The sequence below is a fragment of the Tachyglossus aculeatus genome, chromosome 5 (genome assembly GCF_015852505.1).
Source record: "Tachyglossus aculeatus isolate mTacAcu1 chromosome 5, mTacAcu1.pri, whole genome shotgun sequence".
NCBI classification, from domain to species: Eukaryota; Metazoa; Chordata; class Mammalia; order Monotremata; family Tachyglossidae; genus Tachyglossus; species Tachyglossus aculeatus.
This window is the reverse complement of record NC_052070.1, coordinates 21,253,948-21,278,236: the sequence shown is the minus strand read 5'-3', so window position 1 is coordinate 21,278,236 and position 24,289 is coordinate 21,253,948. Positions and strand designations below refer to the sequence as shown.

General features: G+C 42.3%; 1 protein-coding gene across 1 annotated transcript in view; it reads right to left on the bottom strand.

Annotated features, from left to right (window-relative positions):
• The window catches only part of GNAL (G protein subunit alpha L), a 288,635-nt gene extending 264,549 nt beyond the window's left edge, over positions 1 to 24,086 (bottom strand). Inside the window, exons 1-4 of the mRNA XM_038746724.1 lie at positions 23,786 to 24,086; positions 23,132 to 23,204; positions 22,103 to 22,157; positions 21,775 to 21,894 (exon numbers count right to left, since the gene is read on the bottom strand). Of these exons, the coding sequence (XP_038602652.1) occupies positions 21,775 to 21,894; positions 22,103 to 22,157; positions 23,132 to 23,204; positions 23,786 to 23,924 (387 nt within the window). The 5' untranslated portion in view covers positions 23,925 to 24,086. The remainder of the gene's footprint in view (positions 1 to 21,774; positions 21,895 to 22,102; positions 22,158 to 23,131; positions 23,205 to 23,785) is intronic.
• Between the last annotated feature and the right edge of the window lie 203 nt (positions 24,087 to 24,289).

Sequence of the window (24,289 nt, the reverse complement as noted above, 5' to 3'; positions counted from 1 at the left end):
AACTCCTTATCTTCCCTCCCAAACCTTGCCCTCTCCCTGACTTTCCCGTCACTGTAGATAGCACTACTATCCCTCCCATCTCACAAGCCCACAACCTTGGTGTCATCCTCGATTCCACTCTTGTTCACCCCTCACATCCAATCCATCACCAAAACCTGCCGCTCTCACCTCTGCAACATCACCAAGATCCGCCCTTTCCTCTCCATCCAAACTGCTACCTTGCTGGTTCAATCTCTCATCCTATCCCAACTGGATTATTGTAGCAGCCTCCTCTCTGATCTCCCATCCTCCTGTCTCTTCCCACTTCAGTCTATACTTTATGCTGCTGCCTGGATCATCTTTGTGCAGAAACGCTCTGGGCATGTTACTCCCCTCCTCAAAAATCTCCAGTGGTTGCCAATCAACCTATGCATCTAGCAAAAACTCCTCACTCTCGGCTTCAAGGCTCTCCATCACCTCACCCCCTCCTACCTCACCTCCCTTCTCTCTTTCTACAGCCCAGACCGCACCCTCCACTCCTCTGCCACTAACCTCCTCACTGTACCTCGTTCTCGCCTGTTCTGCCGCCGACCCCAGGCCCACATCCTCCGCCTGGCCTGGAATGTCCTCCCTCCGCAAATCCACCAAGCTACCTCTCCTCTTCCCTTCAAAGCCCTACTGAGAGCTCACCTCCTCCAGGAGGCCTTCCCAGACTGAGCCCCCTTTTTTCTCTCCTCTTCCCCATCCCCCCTCTACCCTACCTCCTTCCCCTGCCCACAGCACCTGTATATATGTTTGTACAGACTTATTACTCTATTTTACTTGTACATATTTACTATTCTATTTATTTTGTCAATGATGTGCATCTAGCTTTATTTCTATTCATTCTGATGACTTGACACCTGTCCGCGTGTTTTGTTTTGTTGTCTGTCTCCCCCTTCTAGACTGTGAGCCTGTTGTTGGGTAGGGACCGTCTCTATATATTGCCAACTTGTATTTCCCAAGCACTTAGTACAGTGCTCTGCATACAGTAAGTGCTCAATAAATACAACTGAATGAATGAATGAATGAATAGGATTGGACCCAGTCCCTGTCCCACATAGGGCTTGGGTTACCTTCCTTAAAAAGGTGGTTTCATCATGAATGGCTGTTTCTAGGAGTGGGTTTGCCCAGAGGCCTACATGCAACTAGCTAGGTTCCATCCCAGACTAAACCCCAGCTGGAAAGTTGAGCACTTCAGGCAAGTAAAAATCCTATTAGAAATCCCTCCCTGTTCCTTCTTCCCTTAATCCCATCCCCACCATCCCTACCTTCCTCTGGTCACACCAACTTTTTCTTTTGACCCCTTCCACCATCTTCTTTGTCCTCTACCCACCTGCTCCGGGACCTTTTTTTAAACTAACCACAGTGACCCAAGTTCCCTTTCCTGTTTCTAGCCCCGCCTCACTGCCCTGGCTTACGCTGCAGGAACGAAGGCAGAGATGGAAGGCAGAGATGGACCTAGCAGTGACTTGGGAGGGGGACTGTTGGGAGAAGCAGCGTAGCTCAGTGGAAAGAGCACAGGCTTTGGAGTCAGGGGTCATGAGTTCAAATCCCAGCTCCAACTGTCAGCTGTGTGACTCTGGGCAAGTCACTTAACTTCTCTGTGCCTCAGTTACGTCATCTGTAAAATGGGGATTAATCAATCAATCAATCAATCGTATTTATTGAGCGCTTACTGTGTGCAGAGCACTGTACTAAGTGCTTGGGAAGTACAAGTTGGCAACATATAGAGACAGTCCCTACCCAACAGTGGGCTCACAGTCTAAAAGATTAAGACTGTGAGCCCCTCATGGGACAACCTGATCACCTTGTAGCCTCCGCAGCGCTTAGAACAGTGCTTTGCACGTAGTAAGTGCTTAATAAATGCCATTATTATTATTATTACTCCCCTAACCCACCCGGGTCCATCCCTGTCCCTAGTCCCAGGGATCTGGCTGGGATAGAGAGTGGGGAAGGAGAAGGGGAAGGCACCTGCACTGGTAGCAATAGCCAATGTCATCAGTCTGTTGGTTTTTAAAAAAACATTTTCAATACTAGAGTGAGGGAGGGAAAAACACTGGGGGGTGAAGAGGGAGGGAGGAGGGAGGAAAGAAGGGATGTAGCTGGGAATCCAGAAGGGCAGGGATGGGGAGGGGTAGGAGGAGTGGGGACATGGAGAGAACTGACTTATCTGTAGTGTCTGAACATAAAGTTGTTGATAGTATAAATGCTAAGAAAAGATCAATCAGCAAGTAGTGCAGGGCATATCCCCAGGTGGCAAATCGTGTTGGGTGGTCTTAACCTGTGGTATGTGTGCAGTTCTCTAAAGTGAAGCAGTATGGCCTAATGAAATGAGCAGGGGCCCGGGAGTCAGAGGACCTGCAGGGTTCTCTGTCACCTACCTGCTGTTTTATCTCAGGCAAGTCACTTAACTTCTCTGTGCTTCAGTTTCCTCATTTGCAAAGTGGGGACTTACACCTGTTCTCCCTCTTACTTAGACTTTGAGCCACAAGGTCTAAGTCTTGTATCTACCCTTGCCCTTAGGGCTCTGCACTAAGCATCTGGGAGAGTACAATTCAACGGAGTTGGTACCCATGTTCCCTGCCCACAAGGAACTTAGAGTCTAGAGGCCTGCAAGAGGCCATGAAGATGAGAATCTTCCTGCTGTTGACATCTTCTGAGCTGCCAGACTGAGCTGAAGCCAAGCGAACACTGATTGGTATCCTCAGAGTTCCCAGCAGCTATTTAAAGAGACCCACCGCTTTTACACAACAGACTGGCTACTGGCAGTCAAAGTTCAAACATTTGAGGTTTTTGTGGGCCTTATCCTGAATTTTGTGAGAACTGTTGAACTCTGGCTAGAGAGGGACTGGCCAAAAATCTGTCCAATGCAAAGCACTCCTTCCTTCTACTCCCTGGTAACTACTTCAGAGCCTAGTATAGCTCTTTGGTAAACTCGATGACGATGATCATCTGGAAATAAACCTACATTGGTGGGCAAGAGGCAAGTAGCAAACAAATCACCTACGTTACTCTGACAACGATGGACAAGAAAAGACATGAGCGTAAATGACAGAGAGGATATGCCAATATTAACAAAGTCAAAGCCACAGAAAGTTAGACATGGGCAGGACCATCTTTTTCTTATTGAAACACACATTACAAAAAACTGTAATCATAAACCGAATAAGAAATTTGGCGATCTGGCAGACTGGAATTCATCTAAAAATATTTAAAACACAGGGCTATAAGCAGGACGATTTTGGAGGAAAACCTTTCCAGTTGGCCTGGCAGAGCTTAGTTATTTTCTTTTATCTTTGGCATTCAGTGTTCGCCTAAATCTCTTGTAATGTCTTGAAAAAAAACCATTATATCATATATCATTACCGAGAATTAGTCGGTTTACACTAAAAACACCGGTACCAGCAGCTCTCCTCTTAATCGACTACCATTTGTTATTTTATTTTAAGAATTTGGGACTTTAATGTCCTCAAGGCAACCTTAAGTTCCACCTCAATACTGGGACTGCCCCAAATGTGTAAATATAATGTTTTTCCTGTTGTCTTCCTTGTATATAGTTATCACCTCCCATAAACTGCTAGTTCCTCAAGGGCAGGGACTATGCCTGTAAATTCTAGGGTATGCTCACAAGCCCCTCGTCCACTGCTCCACACACGGTTGACATGTGATAATTACCAATAACTGAACTGTCCAAATGATGGTAAATTATCTGGGCGCTCCTTGTTCTTGCCAGAGATCTACATCTCTTTTCCTACTTTGGCAACCTTCCATTGGCATCGTCATCGGTAACTGAGATCCCTCCGTGGGAATACCACTGGACTGAGCTCTGAAGAAATTTTCAAATGAGGTCAAAGAAATCAGAGCTCTGCATCAGCCAGTGTGGGGGAGCCCAAATGACCCATGTATTGCCTGGCCAGACCCTGGCAGACCAACAGGAATGCTGTAGCTATCCACCCTTCCTCTCCCAACCCCATCCCCACCTCCACCCTAGTGGGAAGGAGGAAGTAATAATGAAAGAGTAATAATAATAATTGTGGTATTTATTAAGCACTTACTATGTACCAGGCACTGTACTAAGCGCTGGGGTGGATACAAGCAAATCTGGTTGGACACAGTCCCTGTCCCACATAGGGCTCACAATCTCAATCCCCATTTTCCAGATAAAGTAACTGACGTCCAGAGAAGTGAAGTGATTTGCCCAAGGCCACACAGCAGACAAGTGGCAGAGCCAGCATTGGAACCCATGACCTCCTGACTCCCAGGCCTGTGCTCGAAGAAGAATGAAGGGTGTCCAGGAGCAGGTAGGGAGGCACAGAAGAGCAGCACTGAGCCATCAGCAAGGAGCTGTTGCTTCAGCAGGCTCTTCTCCAGGGAACACCTAGTACAGTACTCTCTACCCAGTGAGTGCTCAATAAATACAACTGACTGACAGTAAGGGGCTTGCACCAGGACCCATCTTTCATGGGAAAAAAAAAAGTGTCGACAACTTACAACTGAATCAGCTAATGAACGTGAAGTGATCCGGAATTTCTTTTGGATTAGTCTAAGGCATGATTCCTGGGGTTTTCTCCTCACTCCCCAGAAAAATGAGCAAAGCAAATCTGAGATCTAGGGAATCCTATCTGGAGACTGGAGTTCACAGTTTCCCCACCCCCATCTCACACTTAAAAATCAGATAATGATGACATATCTGAGATAAAAATAAAATGGTTTCTTTTTAATAACCCTCCCCCACAAACCAAACTAATTCTATGTACTGCTGATTCTGGTGACTTCACCAAAGAAAATACACAAATCAAGCTCGTTAATACAATATAAACTGAAAATGAGAGAAAATGATAGTTTCTGCTCACGCAAAACTCATCTCTTCTCTGAACAGTAGCCCAACTCCTGTGTTCCTTCTCTATGTCTAAAACTCTAAATTTCATGTGATTTTGAATAAACTAATACGTAAGATTTCACTATATGCTAGTTTGATTACTAAAGACGAATATGCAAAGACAGAATCTCAATTTCCAGTTATAGTAACTTGCCGGCTTTTTAAAAGCACATATTCCTGATAGGCTACCAGGAAGTACTGAAGCTCAGCTAAACATAAGTTCTTCATATGGCCATGGATAAAATCTTGGTCAACATGATTCAATATTTGGGCATATTTGTAATAATATATCCAAATTAATTCACTTTATTTTCAGAGTGAGGCGAACTCTAACTGTGAGTCTTCCTTTAAAAAAAAAAAAGAAGAGCCTTTACAAAATCGCATATGGAACAATTCTTTAGAAAATATATTGTTCAAATAAAGGGACAAACCCCACAAATCCAAACCTCTATAATAAAAAAATAATTTAATAAATCAAAACATAACTAAAATTCCAAGATGAAATGCACAAAATATTAATAAAACATGACCTCGAATTTTAACAAATCATTTACACAGACAACCTCATCACTTCCACTGAAGTGTGAACTTTTCAATTAGTCTGAATCTCATGAAAGAAGAGGAGGAATCTAATTGGCTAGGGAATAACAGTTGCTCTAAATTTCATATGATTTTGAATAAGCTGATATTTAAGATTTCACTATATGTTATTTTGATTATTAAAGACAAATATGCAAAGGCAGAATCTCATCTTCAGTTAAATAATAAAAAACAGTAGTGGGCAACACTATCTTCAGTCTTTCCTTTTTACATTCCAATCACAGTTGCTGAGATGATGTCAGAAAAATAAAAAGAAATTTCAAGTGGGAACTAAGAAAAGGGACTATATGACCTACGCAATGAATATTCTATTTCAGGCTTGGCAAGCATTTCTAAAAGTTATTTTCCTACAGAAATGTTCTCTCACCCACAACTTTTCACCTGCTCTGTCACCTCACCAACTCCATATCATACAGGCATTTAAAAACGAACACTTCTCAAAGCTTCTGCCCAAGGAACCATCCACACCCACATAGTAGCACATCACCAAGATGCATACAAACTAAGTCCCTCTGGACAAAAACAGTCACTCATGGTAAAGTCGGAGATGATAAATCCCAGTCTCCTGAACAAATCACTGTAGCATTTGCTTTTCTAAGGAAAAGTGAAGGTAGTCTGTTTGTTTTATAGAATTGCTGGGTTTATTCTGAATTCCCCCAATCAGCAGTAAAAGGGTGGGGGCCAAGTACCCCCTGAGCTGAACTCTTAAAATGCAGGAAGACCTCATAAAACCAAGTGAGCAAGCCGAAAAATGGCAGATGTGAGCACAGGGAAGGGAATACATCTTGGGAAAAATAACCTCAATTACAACCACATGAAGATGGGCTCAGGGGGATCAGTCACGACCCAGGAAAGAGATCTCGGAGTCACTTTTAAATCACCTGTCCAATGTGTGGCAGAGGCTAAAGCGGCCCTTGGCCTCATCAGGGAGGGTAGAGGAAAAAAAAAACCCATAGCTTTGCCATCATATAATAGCACAGGGCACTCACATCTTGGAATACTTTGTGCAACTCTGGTCACCACAACACTGAAATTACATGGAGATGGTACAGAGGTGACAACCAAGATGTCGACCAAGTGAATAAGGAGATGCTGAAAGAGTCAGGACTCTTTACACTGGAAAGATGCAGGCTGAAAGGGGTCATTATTGGAGTAGAGCAAACAAAGAATTGCTGTTCACCAAATCCCACACCGCCAGCAAAAGGGAGCACCTATTAAAATTTGAGGGCAATACGTTCAAAATAAACAAAAAGAAACACGTCTTCACACAGCAGGTGGTATGCATGGAATTTACTACAAGAAACTGTGCTGGCAGGAAATGTCAGTGGGCTCAAGTGGGGTTTGGACTCTGGAGTGGGCTTACAGTTAGAGATGCAGAAAGGTAGGCTGGGGGTGTTAGATGGCCCACTTTTAAACAGCATGATGCAGGTCAAGGACGATAACCACTTCATGGTTTCTCCAAGTACACAGAGTGCCTATTCTCACTGTTGTGGCAGAAATCAGTAACTATTGTATTTGTTAAGTACTTACTGTATGCCAGGCATTGTACTAAGTGCTGGGGTAGGTGTAAACTAATTAGGTGGGACACAGCCTTAATCCCCATTTTACAGTTGAGGTAACTGAGGCACAGAGAAGTTAAGTGACTTGCCCAAGGTCACACCATAGACAAGCGGCAAGGTTGGATGGACCACTACTCTAACCCAGTAATGGAATTTCTTAACTTCTTTTTTTAAAACAGAAAAAAAGCTCTAAAATCTCCACTATATTTTAAGGTTCATGGCCGGGAATTAGAACACGGAACAGGGCAAAAGTTTTGAACCATCCCACATCAAGGGTTCCAAGTATGGTCCTGCTATCCCTTGAAATTTCTTACTTTTTTTTAACTGGACCCATACTGACATCTCTGGGAAGAGGAAATGAGTCTAGTATGCATAAGCACAGAGAAGCCTAATGAAGCATAAGCAGAGAAGCAGCTTGTTGCAGCAGATACAGCATGGGCCTGGGAGTCTGAAGGTCATGGGATCTAATCCCGGCTCTGCCACTTATCTGCTGTACGGCCTTGGGCAAGCCACTTCACTTCTCTGGGCCTCAGTTACCTCATCTGTAAAATGGGGATTAAGACAGTAAACCCGATGTGGGGCAGGGACTATGTCCAAACTGATATGCTTGTATCCACCACCGTGCTTAGTACAGTGCCTGGCACATAGTAAGTGCTTACAAATACCGTAATTATTGTTTTAAGTATTATTATTATTATAAGAAAGCTTGCAGTTCCTCCTAGAAATCCAGGTAGGTGTCCTTGGACTTTTGTAAGAGATAACGTGCATGTGTGACTGCCACAACAACTGTGTTTTATGACAGCCAGAGTCTCTCTTTGCAGGAGAAAGAGAGCCTGAAGAGGCCCATTACTTCAGTCAGGGGGAGATTCTGGCCACCTTCTTGGACAGAAGTTTTAAAATAAATGTATTTATGACTGATAGAAAACATGAGTGGGAAAGTACAATTTTTTTCCAATGTTTGAAAAATTAACACACTGAATGTTAATGGATAACTACTGATTTTTCAAAGGTGCTAATACATACAGCAGTAGCACTGCTTTTCATGTGTTTTAGAATGAAAGTACTTATTAGTCACTTGATTTTCTCCAAATAATTAAGTTCTGGAGCTGAAGATTCCCATGCCAAGTTAATATTTACGGCAAGTCAAGAAAAAGGAAAAACCTTTCCAATTTTCATAGTCAGTGAAAAATGAAAAATCATTCAGTTTGGTTTATGCTGAAATATGTGGAGAATAGTGTTATCCTTGGTGTCTTCATTACCATGAGTGACAAATCAAGTCAATTAATAGATGAACTGCCATCATCCACCATTGCTAGGGTTGTAAATGAGAAGCAGCATGGCCTAATGGCAACAGCACGGGCTTGGGAGTCCAAGGGCGTGAGTTCTAATTCCATGCCTGCAATTTGCCTGCTGTGTGACCTCGGACAAGTCACTTGACTGTGCCTCAGTTACCTCATCTGTAAAATGGAGATTAAGACTGTGAGCCTCACGAGGGACAACCTGATTACCTTGTACCCAGCCCAGTGCTTAGAACAGTGCTTGGCACATTGTAAGCCCTTAACAAATACCATAATTATTATAATTAATATTTTGCATGCAGAGATTCCATGTGAAGTGTTGTAGACGGGAAGGCAATGTGTCTGTTTACTGTTGTATTGTATTTTCTCAAGCACTTATCATAGTGCTTTGCATACAATAAGTGCTTAATAAATACCACAATGAATTAAATGAACAAAAATGGGCAAGGTTTACTAACAGAGGAAATAAAAACAAACACTAATGTGCCACTGCCCCGTGGTCCTGTGGCCACATCAGGCTCGAAGTGACCCCTTAATTGCTCACTGAAGCAAACAAGGAGCCAGTTCTGAGGGCAAAGTGCAACGGCCAGAAGCCTAGGCTCCTCAAGTCTCCTCTCCCCCGTCATCCCCACCTAGTCAAGGGTTCTTGAGGTCGCTATGGCAACATGCTGGCAATCCCGTCACTATGAAATAAAAGTTCTTTTTTTTTTTAACAGATTTTAACCATATTGGGAAAAAACTGACATTCAAAATCATCTTTATGAACCAAACATGTTCAGGTAAACTTCATTATAAACCCCTGTAAGGATAAGAATAATACTCAAAAATTCTGAGAAAACTTTTTTGCACTGGCATAAAACTAATTTAGGAAAAAGGAAAAAAGATCAATCAATTAATGGCATTTACTGGGTGCTTACTATGTGCAGAGCACTGTACTAAGCACATGGGAGAGTGCAACAGAATTAGCAGAAAAGTTCCCTTCCCATAATGAGCAGGTAAATTAATTGGATGCAACAGTGTGAGTATTTATTTTGGAATTCAGAGTCCCTTTAACTTCTGGTTTCCCTCTTTTAAAGATCTGAATAATAGTAATTGTGGTGTTTGTAAGCCCTTACTTTGTGCCAAGGATCACACTCGCTCTGTGTAAGATACACTAGAATCAGATTGGATAAAGTCCCCATGAAGCTCACATGATTCCACATGAATTGAAGGGCCAGTATAACAGTCAATTGTCAATTCCTTGTGGTAATTTAGAAGAGGAATAACAAAGATAAATTAAACCACAGATAGTCCAAAAACCTGATTTTAGTAATTAGAATCTGCTCTTAAATAACCACCCTTTTTTCCAAAGCGGTGAATAAACAGAAAAGTAGATTTTAGTTTCACCTCATAGATACTCCATGAACTGGGTAGTGATTTGGTAAAAATTTGAAATAATGACTTATTTATGGCTTCGATTTGGCCTTAGAGATATTTCCCAATTTGTTTCCTTAAAGTACTCTTCATGTAAATACAATGCTGTGGTTGAAACTGCACTCCCTCAGAGCTGCAAAACTCACAACTAAAAGTACTCAAGAAACCCCAAATCTTTTCTGCTTGACATTACATCATCCCACAGAAGTAGTCAGCATAACATTAACTGGCAACTAGGACAATACAAAAGACATTTAGGCAGAGCTGTGGATGAAGTATGTGATACCAAACAGAACAACATTTATTTTTCCATTTTCTGCTATGCCTTTCTGAAACCTTGAGAAACGAAAACTGAATTATCCACAAGCCTTTTTTTGTATCTGTGGTACCAAAGGTATTTCACAGATCTGCTTTCCTGCACCTCTCCTGCCTCTCAAGAACAGGGGGCCCAACTTCACAAAACATCACACAACTGGATATCTAAGAGTTGTTTTCTCTTCTGCCACAGCCTCCCATGACTTTTGGGGTAATCAATTCTTACTCACTAGCAAAGTGGTAGTGCAGCCCAGAAATGTGAGGAGTGAGTGGGAAGAGTGAAGAAAAAACTGGGGGAGGGTGGAATATATGTATAGTTTTCAAATTTCAGAGATTTCAGTGCCCTTTTTCACACCCAATAATTCAGGTAGAAACAAACTTCAATTGGAAGTATCTAAGGCGGGTGTACCTGAAGACTGGCCTACCCACTAGCTTGGTGAATTTTCACAAAATATTTCCAACTTCTTTCTTTTATTCATATATTTGCATCTATGATGCTGAAGGCTCTGGGAATAATGGGGAAGGCAGGGCCTACAGAAATGAAGGCTGCAGCTTTGGGTGCTCCTGTCATTGGAATGGTGGTTCCTAAAAATACCCAAGACGTATCTGAAACCCCCCAAAAACATTTCTTTCATGTGAGCTAATTATTTTGAATTGGAGCAGATAAATTTGGAGTAAAAATTACTGGACTGGCAATTCTGAATCCTATTTTTAGTTTTACTCACTAGGTACTCTCTAAACTACTCTGACCTCAAAATTTTAATTAAAAAAGCTTAAATAAAACTCATATTGAGATTTTAATTTAGTGAAAAGTGGATGAACTAGAGTTAAGCAAGAGATCATTTCTGACTACCACAGGAACACTTGCCATGAATTAATTTCCTAAGTTTTGTAGTCTTGATTTCTTTTTAAATGGAAGGCTAAAAGAACAAAGTTTACAGGGTGTGTTACAGTAGGAGATCAGCAGGGTATTTTTTTAATGGTATTTGTTAGCACTTACTACATGCCAGGCATTGTACTAAGCACTGGGGTAGATACAAAATAATCAGGTTGAACACAGTCAATGTCCCACATGAGGCTCCCATTTTCCAGATGAGGTAACTGAGGCACAGTACATAGGAGAAGGAGAAATGATTAAGTGCCTTAAAGCTAATAAGGAGTTTGATGCAGAGGAGTATGGGCAACCACCAGAGGGTTTTTGAGAAGACGGGAGATGTGGACCAAACTTTATTTTAGAAAAGATGATCCAGGCAGCAGAGTAAATTATGAATTGAAGTGGGGAGAGACTGCAGGCAGGAAGGCCAGCAAGGACGCAGACACAGAAAGTTCTTGGTCTACATGGTAACAATCAAGGGTAGTGATTGAGTGCTCGCTTTGTGCAGAACATTGTACTAAGCCCTTGGGGGAGTACAGTTTGGACTGAGAGGAAATGGTGGATTCTAGAAATACTGACAGGACTGCATGACACTGAATATGTGAGTTGAATGAGAGAGGTGTGTCAAGGATAATACCAAGGTTATGGGCTTCTGAGTCAGGACGGATGATGGTGTTATCTACAGTGATGGGAGAGTAACGGGGAGGACAGTTTGAATGGGAAAGTGGGAAGCTCTGTTTTGGATGTGTCAAGTTGGAGGTGTCAGTGGGACTTCCAAATAGAGATGTCCTGAAGGCTGGAGGAAATGCAAGATTGCAGAGGAGAGAAGAAAACCAAGAACTCCTTAACCACAGTTCAATCAGTATTAAGACAAAGAAAACCAAAATACAGAGTTGTTCCTATACACATGCTAGGCATCTTTTCCCATCTTCCATATACTAATTAGGGCACTTGGGAACTCAGTGTAGAACACTAATGGCAAGCAACCTCAATGCAGCCACACCTCAATCCACAGAAGTACTAAATACATTGGAAGGAGATTTAGATGATCTCATATCTTTCTAATGACATTAAACTTGACAATACAACAAGGGAAAGGTGTTTTGTGTATGTACTATGGCTGGGACTGTGGGCCCCACATTGGCCTTTTCAGTCACATACCCATTCATGGTGAATTTCACCACTGGGACATTGTCTTCCAATACAAAGGAACTGTATATCTACCCTAGCATTTAGCACATAGTAAGCGCTTAAAAATCACCACAATTATTATTATTAGAAACCCTACTCGAGTCTTGTTTCCAAGCACTAAATTATCTGGAGTACAAAAATCTCATTCCAGCAGTTAATGGAAATTTTACAAAATAATCTCATCTAATTCGGAATTTCTCAGAATATTCAGCTTTTAATACAACTGTTCATCAGTTACTTGTATATGATGACACGCCCATAAATTCCATTACTGGCACCTGTCTTGGCAAAAAAAGTTGCTGTGCAATGCTAAATCACAGTAGACCACAGAAAAATGTAATCCAATCACAAACATATTTGTCTCAGACTCAGTTCCCAAGAGCACTGGTTTTTAAAAGCAACATCTTTATCCTACCCCATCCAAAGTTTGAAAGAGAAATCACAGAGATCTGACTTTATATGAGGGATCAGCAATGAATTCATTTTACTTGATTTTAAGTAAAATGAATTCATTGCCGATCCTTCATTTTTAAGCTATTTGTTGGCAAGGTTCTTTTTACCTTTCCCAATCTTCAAAATTACAGCAGCAAGACATTGACAGACACCACAATACTGCCTTGGCCTGCACGGTTAAGAGAACACTTGGAATGTATTGTTTTAACTTGAAATGACTCCATTAAAAACTCGAGTAAACATTAAAACATCTCCCTGAATGCTCATTCTTTATTCACGTGCCACTTAGTCCATGTAAATACAGTTGTTCGCCTTTCCTTTTGGAATGGGCATGGCTCAAGTATCAATAGTTATGAAAGGAAAAGTACATAGGACAAGTATTTATTTAACACCTACTACGCATGAAGCTCTGGACTGAGCACTAGGAAAGCATACATAGGTAAGACTTAGGGCAGGGTTCTCTGGCCCTTGAAAGGCTCACAATCTTAAGAATAAAAGAGGAAAAGGGGACTGGTGGCAGACACCTAAGAACTAAATAAACACCAAATAAAACAATAAAAACACGTTTACTGTGAGCAGGACAGGCACTAGTTAAATTTGCAGGAATGATTCACTCATTCATTCATCACTCATTCATTCATTCAGTAGAATTTATTGAGCTCTTACAGTGTGTAGTGCACTGTACTAAGCACTTGGAAGAATAAAATATAATAATAAACAGACTGTTGAACCATCCACAGACCTGGACCCCAACCCGCCAGTACCAGAGATGATCCCTGACAAACTGCCAATCGGGAGACTGAGAACAGACCAAGGTCCAAACGTAGCAGCAGGAACAGCGGCAGTGGACATCTCTGGTCTCTCACCTACTCAGTAACCTATGCCTGAGGGTCCTCTAGACGGTAAGCTCCTTGTGGGCGGGGAATGTTTTTATTGTGATCATCGGAGCTGGAGGAATGTATTATAATGTACTGTTCAGTTTAAAATTTGTGACACCCGCTTAACTTTTTGAAAACTGCATTTCTTGAAAGTTGCTTGTGTCATCTTAAATGATTTATAAAGAATATTTCAAGAGTATTTAAAGAGGTAATTGATTTTTTTTCACAAAAACCACAGAAATGACATTATGGCTTCACATTAACATTAACATTGTGGTCATTACAATTAAATATCTCTTCCAAAATAGAATAGAAATTCAAAACTTCTCTGAAAACTCTGGAAAAAATATAACTACTTTAAAAAAAGTTACATACTATAAAACTTTTTTAAACAATTTTGCAATGTATATTTCAAAACCAGTGTAGTCTCCAAAAAGGAAATTTTTGTTTAAAAAGACTCCATATTTCATGACATTTCACCTTCAAAGGAAGAAAATGTCTGTTCAATGGATACATGTACCTTTTCACACTGGCATATATAGTTTTATCTTTCTGATGAAGCAGATGATAATCTCAATAAGAATTTACAAATAGTGTGTGTGAAATGTTTTAATTGGATTGAATTCACCGATGAGTATAATACCAAGAACAACAGTTAGATATCACTAGTCATTTTGTAAAAATGAGTTTAAAGTTAAATCTTAAATTCATCTGGAAAACTTTAAAAAGAGAAAAAGTTGTAAAAATCACAATATATGAAAAAATATATCACTTTTTATTTTTTACTGCATACTCTAGTGCAATACGGTCTTGTAAAAAGATCATGGACCTGGGAGATAAGGGATCTGGGTTCTAATCCTAGCTCTGCCTCTTGCCTGCTATGTGACCTTATGCAAACCAAGTAACTTCTCTGAGCCTCAGTTTCCTCTTCTGTAAAATGGGGATGAAATACCTCTTCTCCCTCCCACTTAGACTGTGAGCCCCATTGTAGGTTGGCTCTTTCCGACCTGGTTAACCCCAGAACTTAGTACAGTGCTCAGCCTATAGCAGCACTTAACAACTACTTCATTATTATCATCATTATTCACTCCCCTCCTCAAAAATCTCCAGTGGATACCAATCAATCTGCGCATCAGGCAGAAACTCCTCACCCTCGGCTTCAAGGCTCTCCATCACCTCACCCCCTCCTACCTCACCTCCCTTCTCTCCTTCTACAGCCTAGCCCGCACCCTCTGCTCCTCTGCCACTAATCTCCTCACCGTGCCTCGTTCTCACCTGTCCCGCCGTCGACCCCCGGCCCACGTCATCCCCCTGGCCTGGAATGCCCTCCCTCCGCCCATCCGCCAAGCTAGCTCTCTTCCTCCCTTCAAGGCCTTACTGAGAGCTCATCTCCTCCAGGAGGCCTTCCCAGACTGAGTCCCCTCCTTCCTCTCCCCCTCGTGCCTCTCTCCATCCCCCCCGTCTTACCTCCTGCCCTTCCCCACAGCACCTGTACATATGTTTGTACATATTTATTACTCTATTTATTTATTTATTTTACTAGTACATATCTATTCTATTTATTTTATTTTGTTAATATGTTTTGTTTTGTTCTCTGTCTCCCCCTTCTAGACTGTGAGCCCACTGTTGGGTAGGGACTGTTTCTGTATGTTGCCAACTTGTACTCCCCAGGCGCTTAGTACAGTGCTCTGCACACAGTAAGCGCTCAATAAATACGATTGATTGATTGATTATTATTATTCTATGAATGTGCTCAAAACAAGTGCCAGCAATAGAAAATTTAATCCATCAATCAGTCATGTTTAATGAGTGTCACTGTGTAGAGAGCACTGTACTAAACGCTTGGGCAAAAGCAATAGAGTCAGTAGACAGGACCCCAACCACCAAGGGTCTTATAAGCTAGCAGGGGAGATAGATAAACAACAGGTAAAGGTATAAAGATATATCTGTACCTTAAGAGAAGCAACACGGCCTAGTGAATAGAACACGGGCCTGGGAGTCAGAAGGATCTGGCTTCTAATCCAGGCTCCTCCACTTGTCTGGTGTGACCTCAGGCAAGTCACTTCACATCTCCGTAAAATGGAGATTAAGAGTGTGAGCCCCATGTGGTAACAGGAAACGTGTCCAACTTGATTTGCCTCTATCCACCCCAGAGTTTGGTACAGTGTCTGGCACATAAGTGCTCAACAAATACCACAATTATTATTGTTATTATTACCACCTAAAGGTTTAGATAATGCATGTGCACCGAAGTGTCGATAGTGAGGGAAATAGGATGAGGATGTCAATCGTATTTATGGAGTGACAGCTATGTGCAGAGCACTCAAACACTTGGGGAGTACAATGCAACAGAATTAGCAGACACATTCCCTGTCCATAACAAGCTTACAGCCTAGAGGGAGAGACAGACATTAATATGAATGAATAAATGATTTAAATATATAATTTGAAGATAGGTACATAAGTGCTGTGGGTTGGGACAAATATCAAGTGTCTAAAGGTCACAGATTAAAGAGCATAAGTGACGCAGAAGGGAGAGTGAGCCGGGGGAAAAAAGGGCCCTATTGGAGAAGGCTTCTTGGAGGAGATGTGATCTTAGTAGTGCTTTGAAAGTGTAGAGAGAGATGGTCTGGTGTCTATAGAGGGGAAAGGAGTTTCAGGCTAGGGGGAGGACATGGGAAAGGGGTCGGCAATGAGACAGATGAGTTTGGGGCACAGAGAGTGGGCTGGGCAGTTGTAGGAGATTAGTGAGGTAGGCTAGGAAGCGCTGATTGAGTGCTTTCAAGTTAATGGTAAGGAGTTCCTTCTTTTTGATGTGGAGGTGGAGGGGCAGCCATTGGAGGTTCTTGAGGAGTGGGGAGACATGGACTGAACATTTTTGTTGATAAATGATTTGTGCAGCAGAATGAAAAATGGATTGGAGTGGGGAGAGACAGGAGGCCGGTCAGTCAGTGAGAAGGCAAATGCAGTAATCAAGTCAGGAAAGGATAAGTGCTTAGATCATCATGGTAGCAGACTGGATAGAGAGGAAAGGGCAGATTTTAGTATTGTCGCAAAGGTAGAACTGACAGGATTTGGTGACAGATTGAATATGCAGGTAGAATGAGAGAGATGAATCACAGACAACGCCAAGATTACGGGCTGCTGAGTCAGGGAGAACAGTAGTGTTGTCTATAGTGATGGGAAAGACAGGGGGAGGACAGAGTCTGGGCGGAAAGACGAGTTCAGTTTTGGACATGTTAAGTTGGAGGTGTCAGCAGGACATCCAAGTTGATAAGTCTTGAAGGCATAAGGAAATGCGAGATGGCAGGAAAGGAGAAAGGTCAGGGCTGGAGATGCAGATCTGGAAGTCACCTATATGAAGATGGAAATTGAAGCCATGAGAGCAAATGAGTTCTCCAAGGGAGTGGGTGTAGAGGGAGAATAACACAGGACCTAGAACTGTGCCTTGAGGGACCCCTACTGTCAAAGGGTAGGAGACAGAGGAGGACCCAGTAAATGAGACTGAGTAGGACAGATCAGAGAGATAGGAGATCTGAAAGAGGGCAGTGTCAGTGAATCCAAGGTTGGAATAAAGTTTCAAGGAGACAGGGATGGTCTATAGTGTCAAAGACGGCTGATCGGTCTAGGAGAACTAGGGTGGAGTAGACCGTCAGATATGAGAGACTAATAAGGGAAGACCTCCCGGAAATACAGTCTTAAAAGGACCTTGAAGATGGTGACAGCAGTGATCTCCTAGAAGTGAATGGGGAAGGGCTGGCAGGAACAAGAAAAGATTGACTTTTAGGTGCCCTTATACTGTGAATGTCCCCTCCTCTCAGAGCTGCACCTGGAGAGTTTCCAATATTCTACCAGTCTCAGCTATGGGAGGGAGAGTCAAGCAGAGGCATTTCTAGACTGTGAACCCGTTGTTGGGTACGGACCATCTCTGTATGTTGCCGACTTGCACTTCCCAAGCGCTTAGTACAGTGCTCTGCACACAGTAAGCGCTCAATAAATACGATTGAATATCCATTCCATTTCTAGCTTGGCCAGAGGCTAGTGAGTGGAAGGTAATCTGCTACAAGTCAAAACTCACCCATGCTGGGCAGCAGTGGCATGGGAGAGAGTACAGGGAGGAGACTCAAGTTTACTGCACGGAAGGAGGCACTGGCAAACCACTTCCATATTTTTACCAAGAAAACTCTATGGATACATTACCAGAATGATTGCAGATGGAGAGCGGGACATTCTGAGAGAGATGTGTCCCTGGTGTCACTATGGGTCAGAAACAACTCGACGGCATAAGGCAAGACTCTGAAAATACTGCATTTCCAATTAAATTATTTTTTACTCAAAATTTCAGTAAAAGCAATGGGCAAAATAAAGAAATCCTTAATGGTAAGGTATGGGGTATAATCTTGTTGAATGACTAGAGACTTGAAAGTGATGTAAAAAAAATAACTGTTTTTCAAGTAGAGACCACGGGGCTGGGAGTCAGAGGACCATGGTTCTAATCCTGGTTCTTCCACTTTTCTGCTGTGTGACCTTGGGCAAATCGCTACACTTCTCTGGGCTTCAGTTATTTTATCTGTAAAATGAGGATTAAGACCACCCCAGTGCTTACTACAATGCCTGCCACCTGGTAAGAACTTAAAATAAAATACCATTTAAAAAAGTTTAATTTATTTCAAAACCATCATTTAAGGATTTAAAATTCAAAAGCTTCCTTCATTCATTAACTTTTAAAAATTAGACTTTTATGTAATGTGGGTGTGAAATATCAACTTGGATTCAAGTAAAAAAAAATTAAAACAAGAAAGAAAATGATTGTGGTATCAAATCACCTTCCCTAGTTCCCAAAGTAAGGGAACATGTCTATCAACTTTGTTGTATTGTACCCTCCCAGGCATTCAGTACAATGCTGTGCACAAACTAATTGCTCCATAAATAGAATTGATTGATTTTAAAAGTCATTACTAAACCACCTGAAACAGTACCCTACTAGCCAATGTGAATCTAACTTCCTAGATTACTAACAGACTGGCATTTCTTAAAACAGATTTTTGTGGAGGCGCTGATTTTTCTTACATTATTCTCATTTCATAAAAAATGGATGTTGGGATGATGCTGTACTACCATGAAAGCAAATCCAATGTTTTAAAGACCAAAGGCTAGAAGCAGGTTGGCCGCTAGACTGTAAGCTAATTGTGGGCAAGGAATGTGTCTGTTTATTGGTACATTGTACTCTTTTTAAAAAAATCATATTTATTGAGCGCTTATTGTGTGCAGAGCACTGTACTAAGTGCTTAGAAAGTACAATTCGGCAACAGATACAGTTCCTTCCCAACAACAGGCTCACAGTTTGGAAAGGGGAGACAGATAGCAAAACAGAAGTAGACAGGAGACTACCACTCTCTCCCAAGCACTTAGTATGGTGCTCTGCACACAGTAAGTGCTCAAAAAATAGGATTAACCGGCTGACTAGTGGAAAGAGCATGGGCTGGGAGTCAGAGGACATGGGCTGTAATCCTGGCTCTGCCAATTATTTGTTGCATGACCCTGGGTAAATCACTTCTCTGCATCTCATTTGTAAACTGGGGATTAAAATACCTCCTCTCCCTCCTACTTCATTTGATCATAAATATTGAGTGCTTGCTGTGTGTAGAGCACCGTACTAAGTGCTTGGGGGAGTACAATAAAACAACAGACACATAATCTGTGAACCTCATGTGAGTCCAGGAACTGTGTCCGTCCTGATTAACTTGTACCTACCCCAGCGCATAGAATAGTGCTTGACATGTTTTAAGCACTTATCAAATGTAGCAGTAATAATAACATTAATAACAATAATAATCACGTTAGTCCCAAATTGGCCGGCACTAATTCATTCAATCGTATTTACTGAGCACTTACTATGTGCAGAGCACTGTATTAAGTGCTTGGGAAGTACAATTCAGTAACAGATAGAGACAATTAGTGCCCACAAAGGGCTCACAGTCTAGAAGGGGGAAGGCGGACGTCAAAACAGGTAAACTGACATCAGTAGCATTTAAAAAGAATTATAGATATATACACATCATTAATAAACATAATTATAATTTTAAATATGTACATATATATACAAGTGCTGTGGGGTGGGGAGGGGGGTTGAGCAAAGGGAGCGAGTTGGGGTGATGGGAAGGGGAGGGGGAGCAGAGGAAAAGGGGGGTTTAGTCAGAGAAGGCCTCCTGGTGAGCTTTCATTAGGGCTTTGAAGGGGGGAAGTGTGCTAGTTCTGCGGATTTGAGAAGGGAGGGCATTCCAGGCCAGAGGTAGGACGTGGGCCAGGGGTCGATGGAGGGACAAGCAAGAACAAGGCACAGTGAGAAGGTTAGTGCCAGAGGAAGCCCAGTACTTTGGTATTGTTTCCCTCATTTACATCCTTTAATATCATGTCTATGAAATAAAGAATGGATATAGGTTTCTCACTGGGCTTTGATTCAGCACTATAGCCAGAAAATGGATCAAACTGGTAGTCAGCAGGCCAACAGGTAGTCAATGTATCAGAAGTCTAAAGCACACAATGCAATCTTCAAAAAAAGTGTGTTGAGCATTTGCTAGTGTTAAATCCTCCTTCCCTTCATTTATATTAATTACTACCTGTAATTTACAAAAGGCATAGAAAAGAAATCTTCAAACTGCTCACTCATGTTCCTATGCAAGAAAATCCGTATTTTCTTGAGCAGGTCCTGGTTTATTCCTCAGGAGAACGATTTATAGTCCAAGCTGAAGGCTACATTGAAATGGATATTCCAATTCTTTAATGGTCCCTACGCTATGGACCAGTTTATCCAATTTGTCAAACGATGCCATGAGTTTGTCTGTCTGTCACCCAACAGCATAGGGTTTGTGAATGCATTATGCAAGCAGGGCCTGAGCCTGATTAAAAATTACCCAAAGCAGGCCACATTTTACTCAACTTTCATGCCAAGAGTACAGAAAAATGGTTATACTCCGAATTGAAAATGAGATCTTTCCCGATTTCACACTAACACAAAGCAGAATATAATTGAATTAAACTCAATTAAGTTACTCTCTTAAAACTCCAATGTAGCCTACAGATACTTTTTAAGGGGATCTTCTTGTTTTCCCTATCATACCTAAATGAACTATCATGCTTCGCATGTGGGTGTACTCTGTAGCCAGAGCTTTCTGTAGAAACCTAGTTCTATGTTAAATTCCAGCTCTTCGAGATCTCTGAATTATTTTATCTCGAACATTCAAAGAGGAAGATTTATCAGAGGCAAACCACAATATGGAATGTGAGTCACATAATATAACAAGTCAACCTCTACCCTTCACCCCATTACACTAGTTATAACAATCAGAAGGCACTACACAGTAAATAACTGCTTTTGAAGTGCTGATAACTTGAAACATTCAGAACCACTTAAGTAACATCCAAGAATTAAAAACAAATTCAGGCTTCAGAGAAGAATAAAATTCCCTGCTGACTTACTCATCTCAGGCATTCTCTCAAACACCAACAGCACTAAAATTCATAACAATTTCATTTATGAGGGATCACATGCTTATTTTACACATTTCTATAAGCAGCGACTGACATCCAAAAAATCAAGACCATCAGATGTAAGAGACATGAAGTATAGACAAGTCAGCTCAAATGCCGTACTCCATGAATCAGATTATAACACAGCAACTATACTATAAACATTTAGAAACCAGTCTCTGAATTTCAATGCAGAGCATGTATCATACTCTTCTAATTGAAACAGGACAGAAATATGATGAGTCAACTAAATTTTGTTGTTTCCAGACTTCTGATGTAATCAAACAAAATATCTCATTTGCCCATCCAATTTCATACCTGGAAAACTGTGAATACATATAAATGAAAATATTTCAATTACCAAATATACACTCTCTCTCTATAAGTAGTAATTGAAGTACCTTCATGACCAGTATTAAATCAATATCTTAAGGGTATTCTCTCTTTCTAAAGATTAATAATGTAGGCATTTCATAAAAGCATTCTTCACAATTCTACTTTGATCCTAAAATTCAACATGACCTTACAAATTTTGTTTGGAAGGCTATTTCCTATTGAAACTTTTCTAAACAGAGATTTTAAAGAAAACAAAAGGTTTATTAAAACTCAAACCTATATCAACTCCGAAACAGGTGCAACAACAACATTATCTTCAGCAAACTACTTAGCTGTAAGAATTGAAGCACAATTCATTTTAAATAGCTAAACACAGCTGGGGGTCCCTAGTACAAATAGAAACAAAAATAAATATTTTAAGGCTTACCTGTGAATAGTCAAAATCAGAAAGAGGGGCTATGCTCTTGATATAGTCAGACCGAAATTGGTTGTCTGGGTTAGCCAATGGTACTGGAGGTATTAAAGTGCTCATTGCTGAAACTATTGTCTAAAATCGGATAAATCAAACGAAAAAACAAGAGTTGTTAATCCGGATGAATAGAACATACAGAATCAATACTCACTAATTTAAATTGACAAACGCGAGAGGCTTGCTGTCAACACAGTCCTAGAGAGCAGAGTATTTATGACTTCCAGTAAACACAAACAAAAATGACTAAATACCCCCCCCCCCCAGAAAAATAGCATATCCTTACCACAATAGCATCTTTAACATTTTTCCGGATATCCAGAATTTTCTGTTTCTTTTCTCTGTATTGAAACAAAATAACAGTTAGATTCCACCATACCATCAATCTAGTTAATCAACAATCCCTGTAACTATTACTTAGGCACTTATACCTTTAAGATGCACTAATGAATTCTCTCTGCAGCACCATATGAAGAGCAAGATTGCTTTAAGTAAGCCAGATAAGACCACCAAAAGCACAGCTGTGAACCTTTCCTTGGGAATGGAGAACATCTCCTTATTCTCAGCACAGTATAACATTACACGCACTCATGTATACAAATGTATTTCCAATCCTACATTGCATTTTGAAACACAATCCGAATTCGTGTATGAATCTGTACAGTCTCAGTACCTGTTACGCATGTAAAGGAGTAAATGCAGCATCTTTAAAAATGTGCGGGTCCACATACACACACAGAAATACAGTTGTAGGGGTAATATGGAGAAAGATGATGTACGTAGGGGTGAGCAGAAACCAGCATGGGGTGCTGGGGCCAAAAAAAAATAAATAAACCATACACCCCAAGGCTACATGATAATGAATCACATTCTGCAGAACAAGCTTTCATTTTTATAGTAGCCACCAGCCAGAACAAAAAACGAGAATAATTCCTCCCGCCTGACAACATACGTGGAGCCATCTGATGCATCTGCACATTAGAAACAGAGACCCACTGAATATTAAGCTATTTTGCGGCTATGTAAAAAGTAGTCGCCATGTTGTTGCTACACGGGCCTGTCAAGCACTGCAGTTGCAACAATATATGATACAGTAGAGGGGACACAGGAGGAAATACAAACCGAAATACAACAGCAGTATTTCCTTAGATTTTTCTTTTTTTGAACCAGGGTCAAACCCCACACAGACCAACGTGCGGTTAAAAAAAAATATAGTACTAATAATGCAGTTGCAGCCAGGGTGCGCGAACTGTCAGAGGGTGGCTGGATTGGCTTTTAAGGTAAACGTCTGATGGGGAAGGACGCGGTTCCTTACTCTGGATTAAATCCATTGACGTGCAGGATCCGCATCTGCTTGACAATGGTGCTTTTTCCCGACTCTCCAGCCCCTGCGAAGGCAAAGGAAAACTGTGTCTCTCCAAAGGCGGCTGGCGGCCTGATGGGCACCGCTGCCCGTGCCCCCCAAGCTTGGATGCGGGCAGGGATCCTGCACCACCCGGCGCCCCGCACTGCGCGGGGGCAGGCCGGTGCGGGCCCCCCGCGCCGGTGGTTGGGTCGGGACCGTGTCTCTGTTGCCGATTCGTACTCCGCAAGCGCTCAGTACAGTGCTCTGCACAGCAGTGAGCGCTCAGTAAATACGACTGGACGAATGAACCCATCGGCGGTCCCCCGGCGTGGGTTAACGCTGGCAGCCTCGCGTTAAGGCAAGCGTCCACCCCTCATTCACTCGGGCGGATTTAGCGGGCGCTTGCCGTGTGCGGAGCACTGGGCTAAGCGCTTGGGCGCTCCAGGCCGGGCGGTTGGAGCGACCCCCTCCCACGCCCCGGCGCGCTCGCCTTTACGCGCTCCCTTTTACGCGCCCGGTGCTGCGCGCTCGCCATTACGCGCCCTGCTCTCATTACTGCGCGACTCCTCCGTTAGGTCCCGGGCCGCTCTGCGCTCCGGCCACCGGCCTCCCCCGCCGCCTTACCCAGCAACAGCAGGCGGTGAGTGGCTTTATAAGCCAGCCGCTCTTTCTGCAGCTGCTTCTCTATCTTTTTGTTGGCCTCCCGTCGCTCCTTCTCGTCGATCTTCTGGTCTTCCGTCTTGCTGTTGCCCAAACACCCCATGTCTGCCCGCCGGCTTGGATGTCAAGGCACGGTTACGGATCGATGAGCGAGCCGGGGGAGGGGGCGGGGGGAAGGGGATGGAGAGGGATTCCTGTCTCTCCCCGCGCCGGCTCTTCCTTCGCTCGCCCGCCCGCTGCTGCAGAAGATGGTCTCTCGGCGTTTGCTGATCCCCGGCAGGTCTCCCCTTCCTTTCCTTTCCTTTCCCTCCCCACCCCCCACCCCCCACCCCCCAAATAAAAAACGATGCGAGGAAGAGGGGTGTTTCAAAAGAGAAAAGGAGCCTGCGGAAGGGCTATAAATACCGTGCAATGAAGGAAGAGAGGGGGAGAGAGAGAGAGAAAGAGAGACGGCTCTTTCCTGGAAAC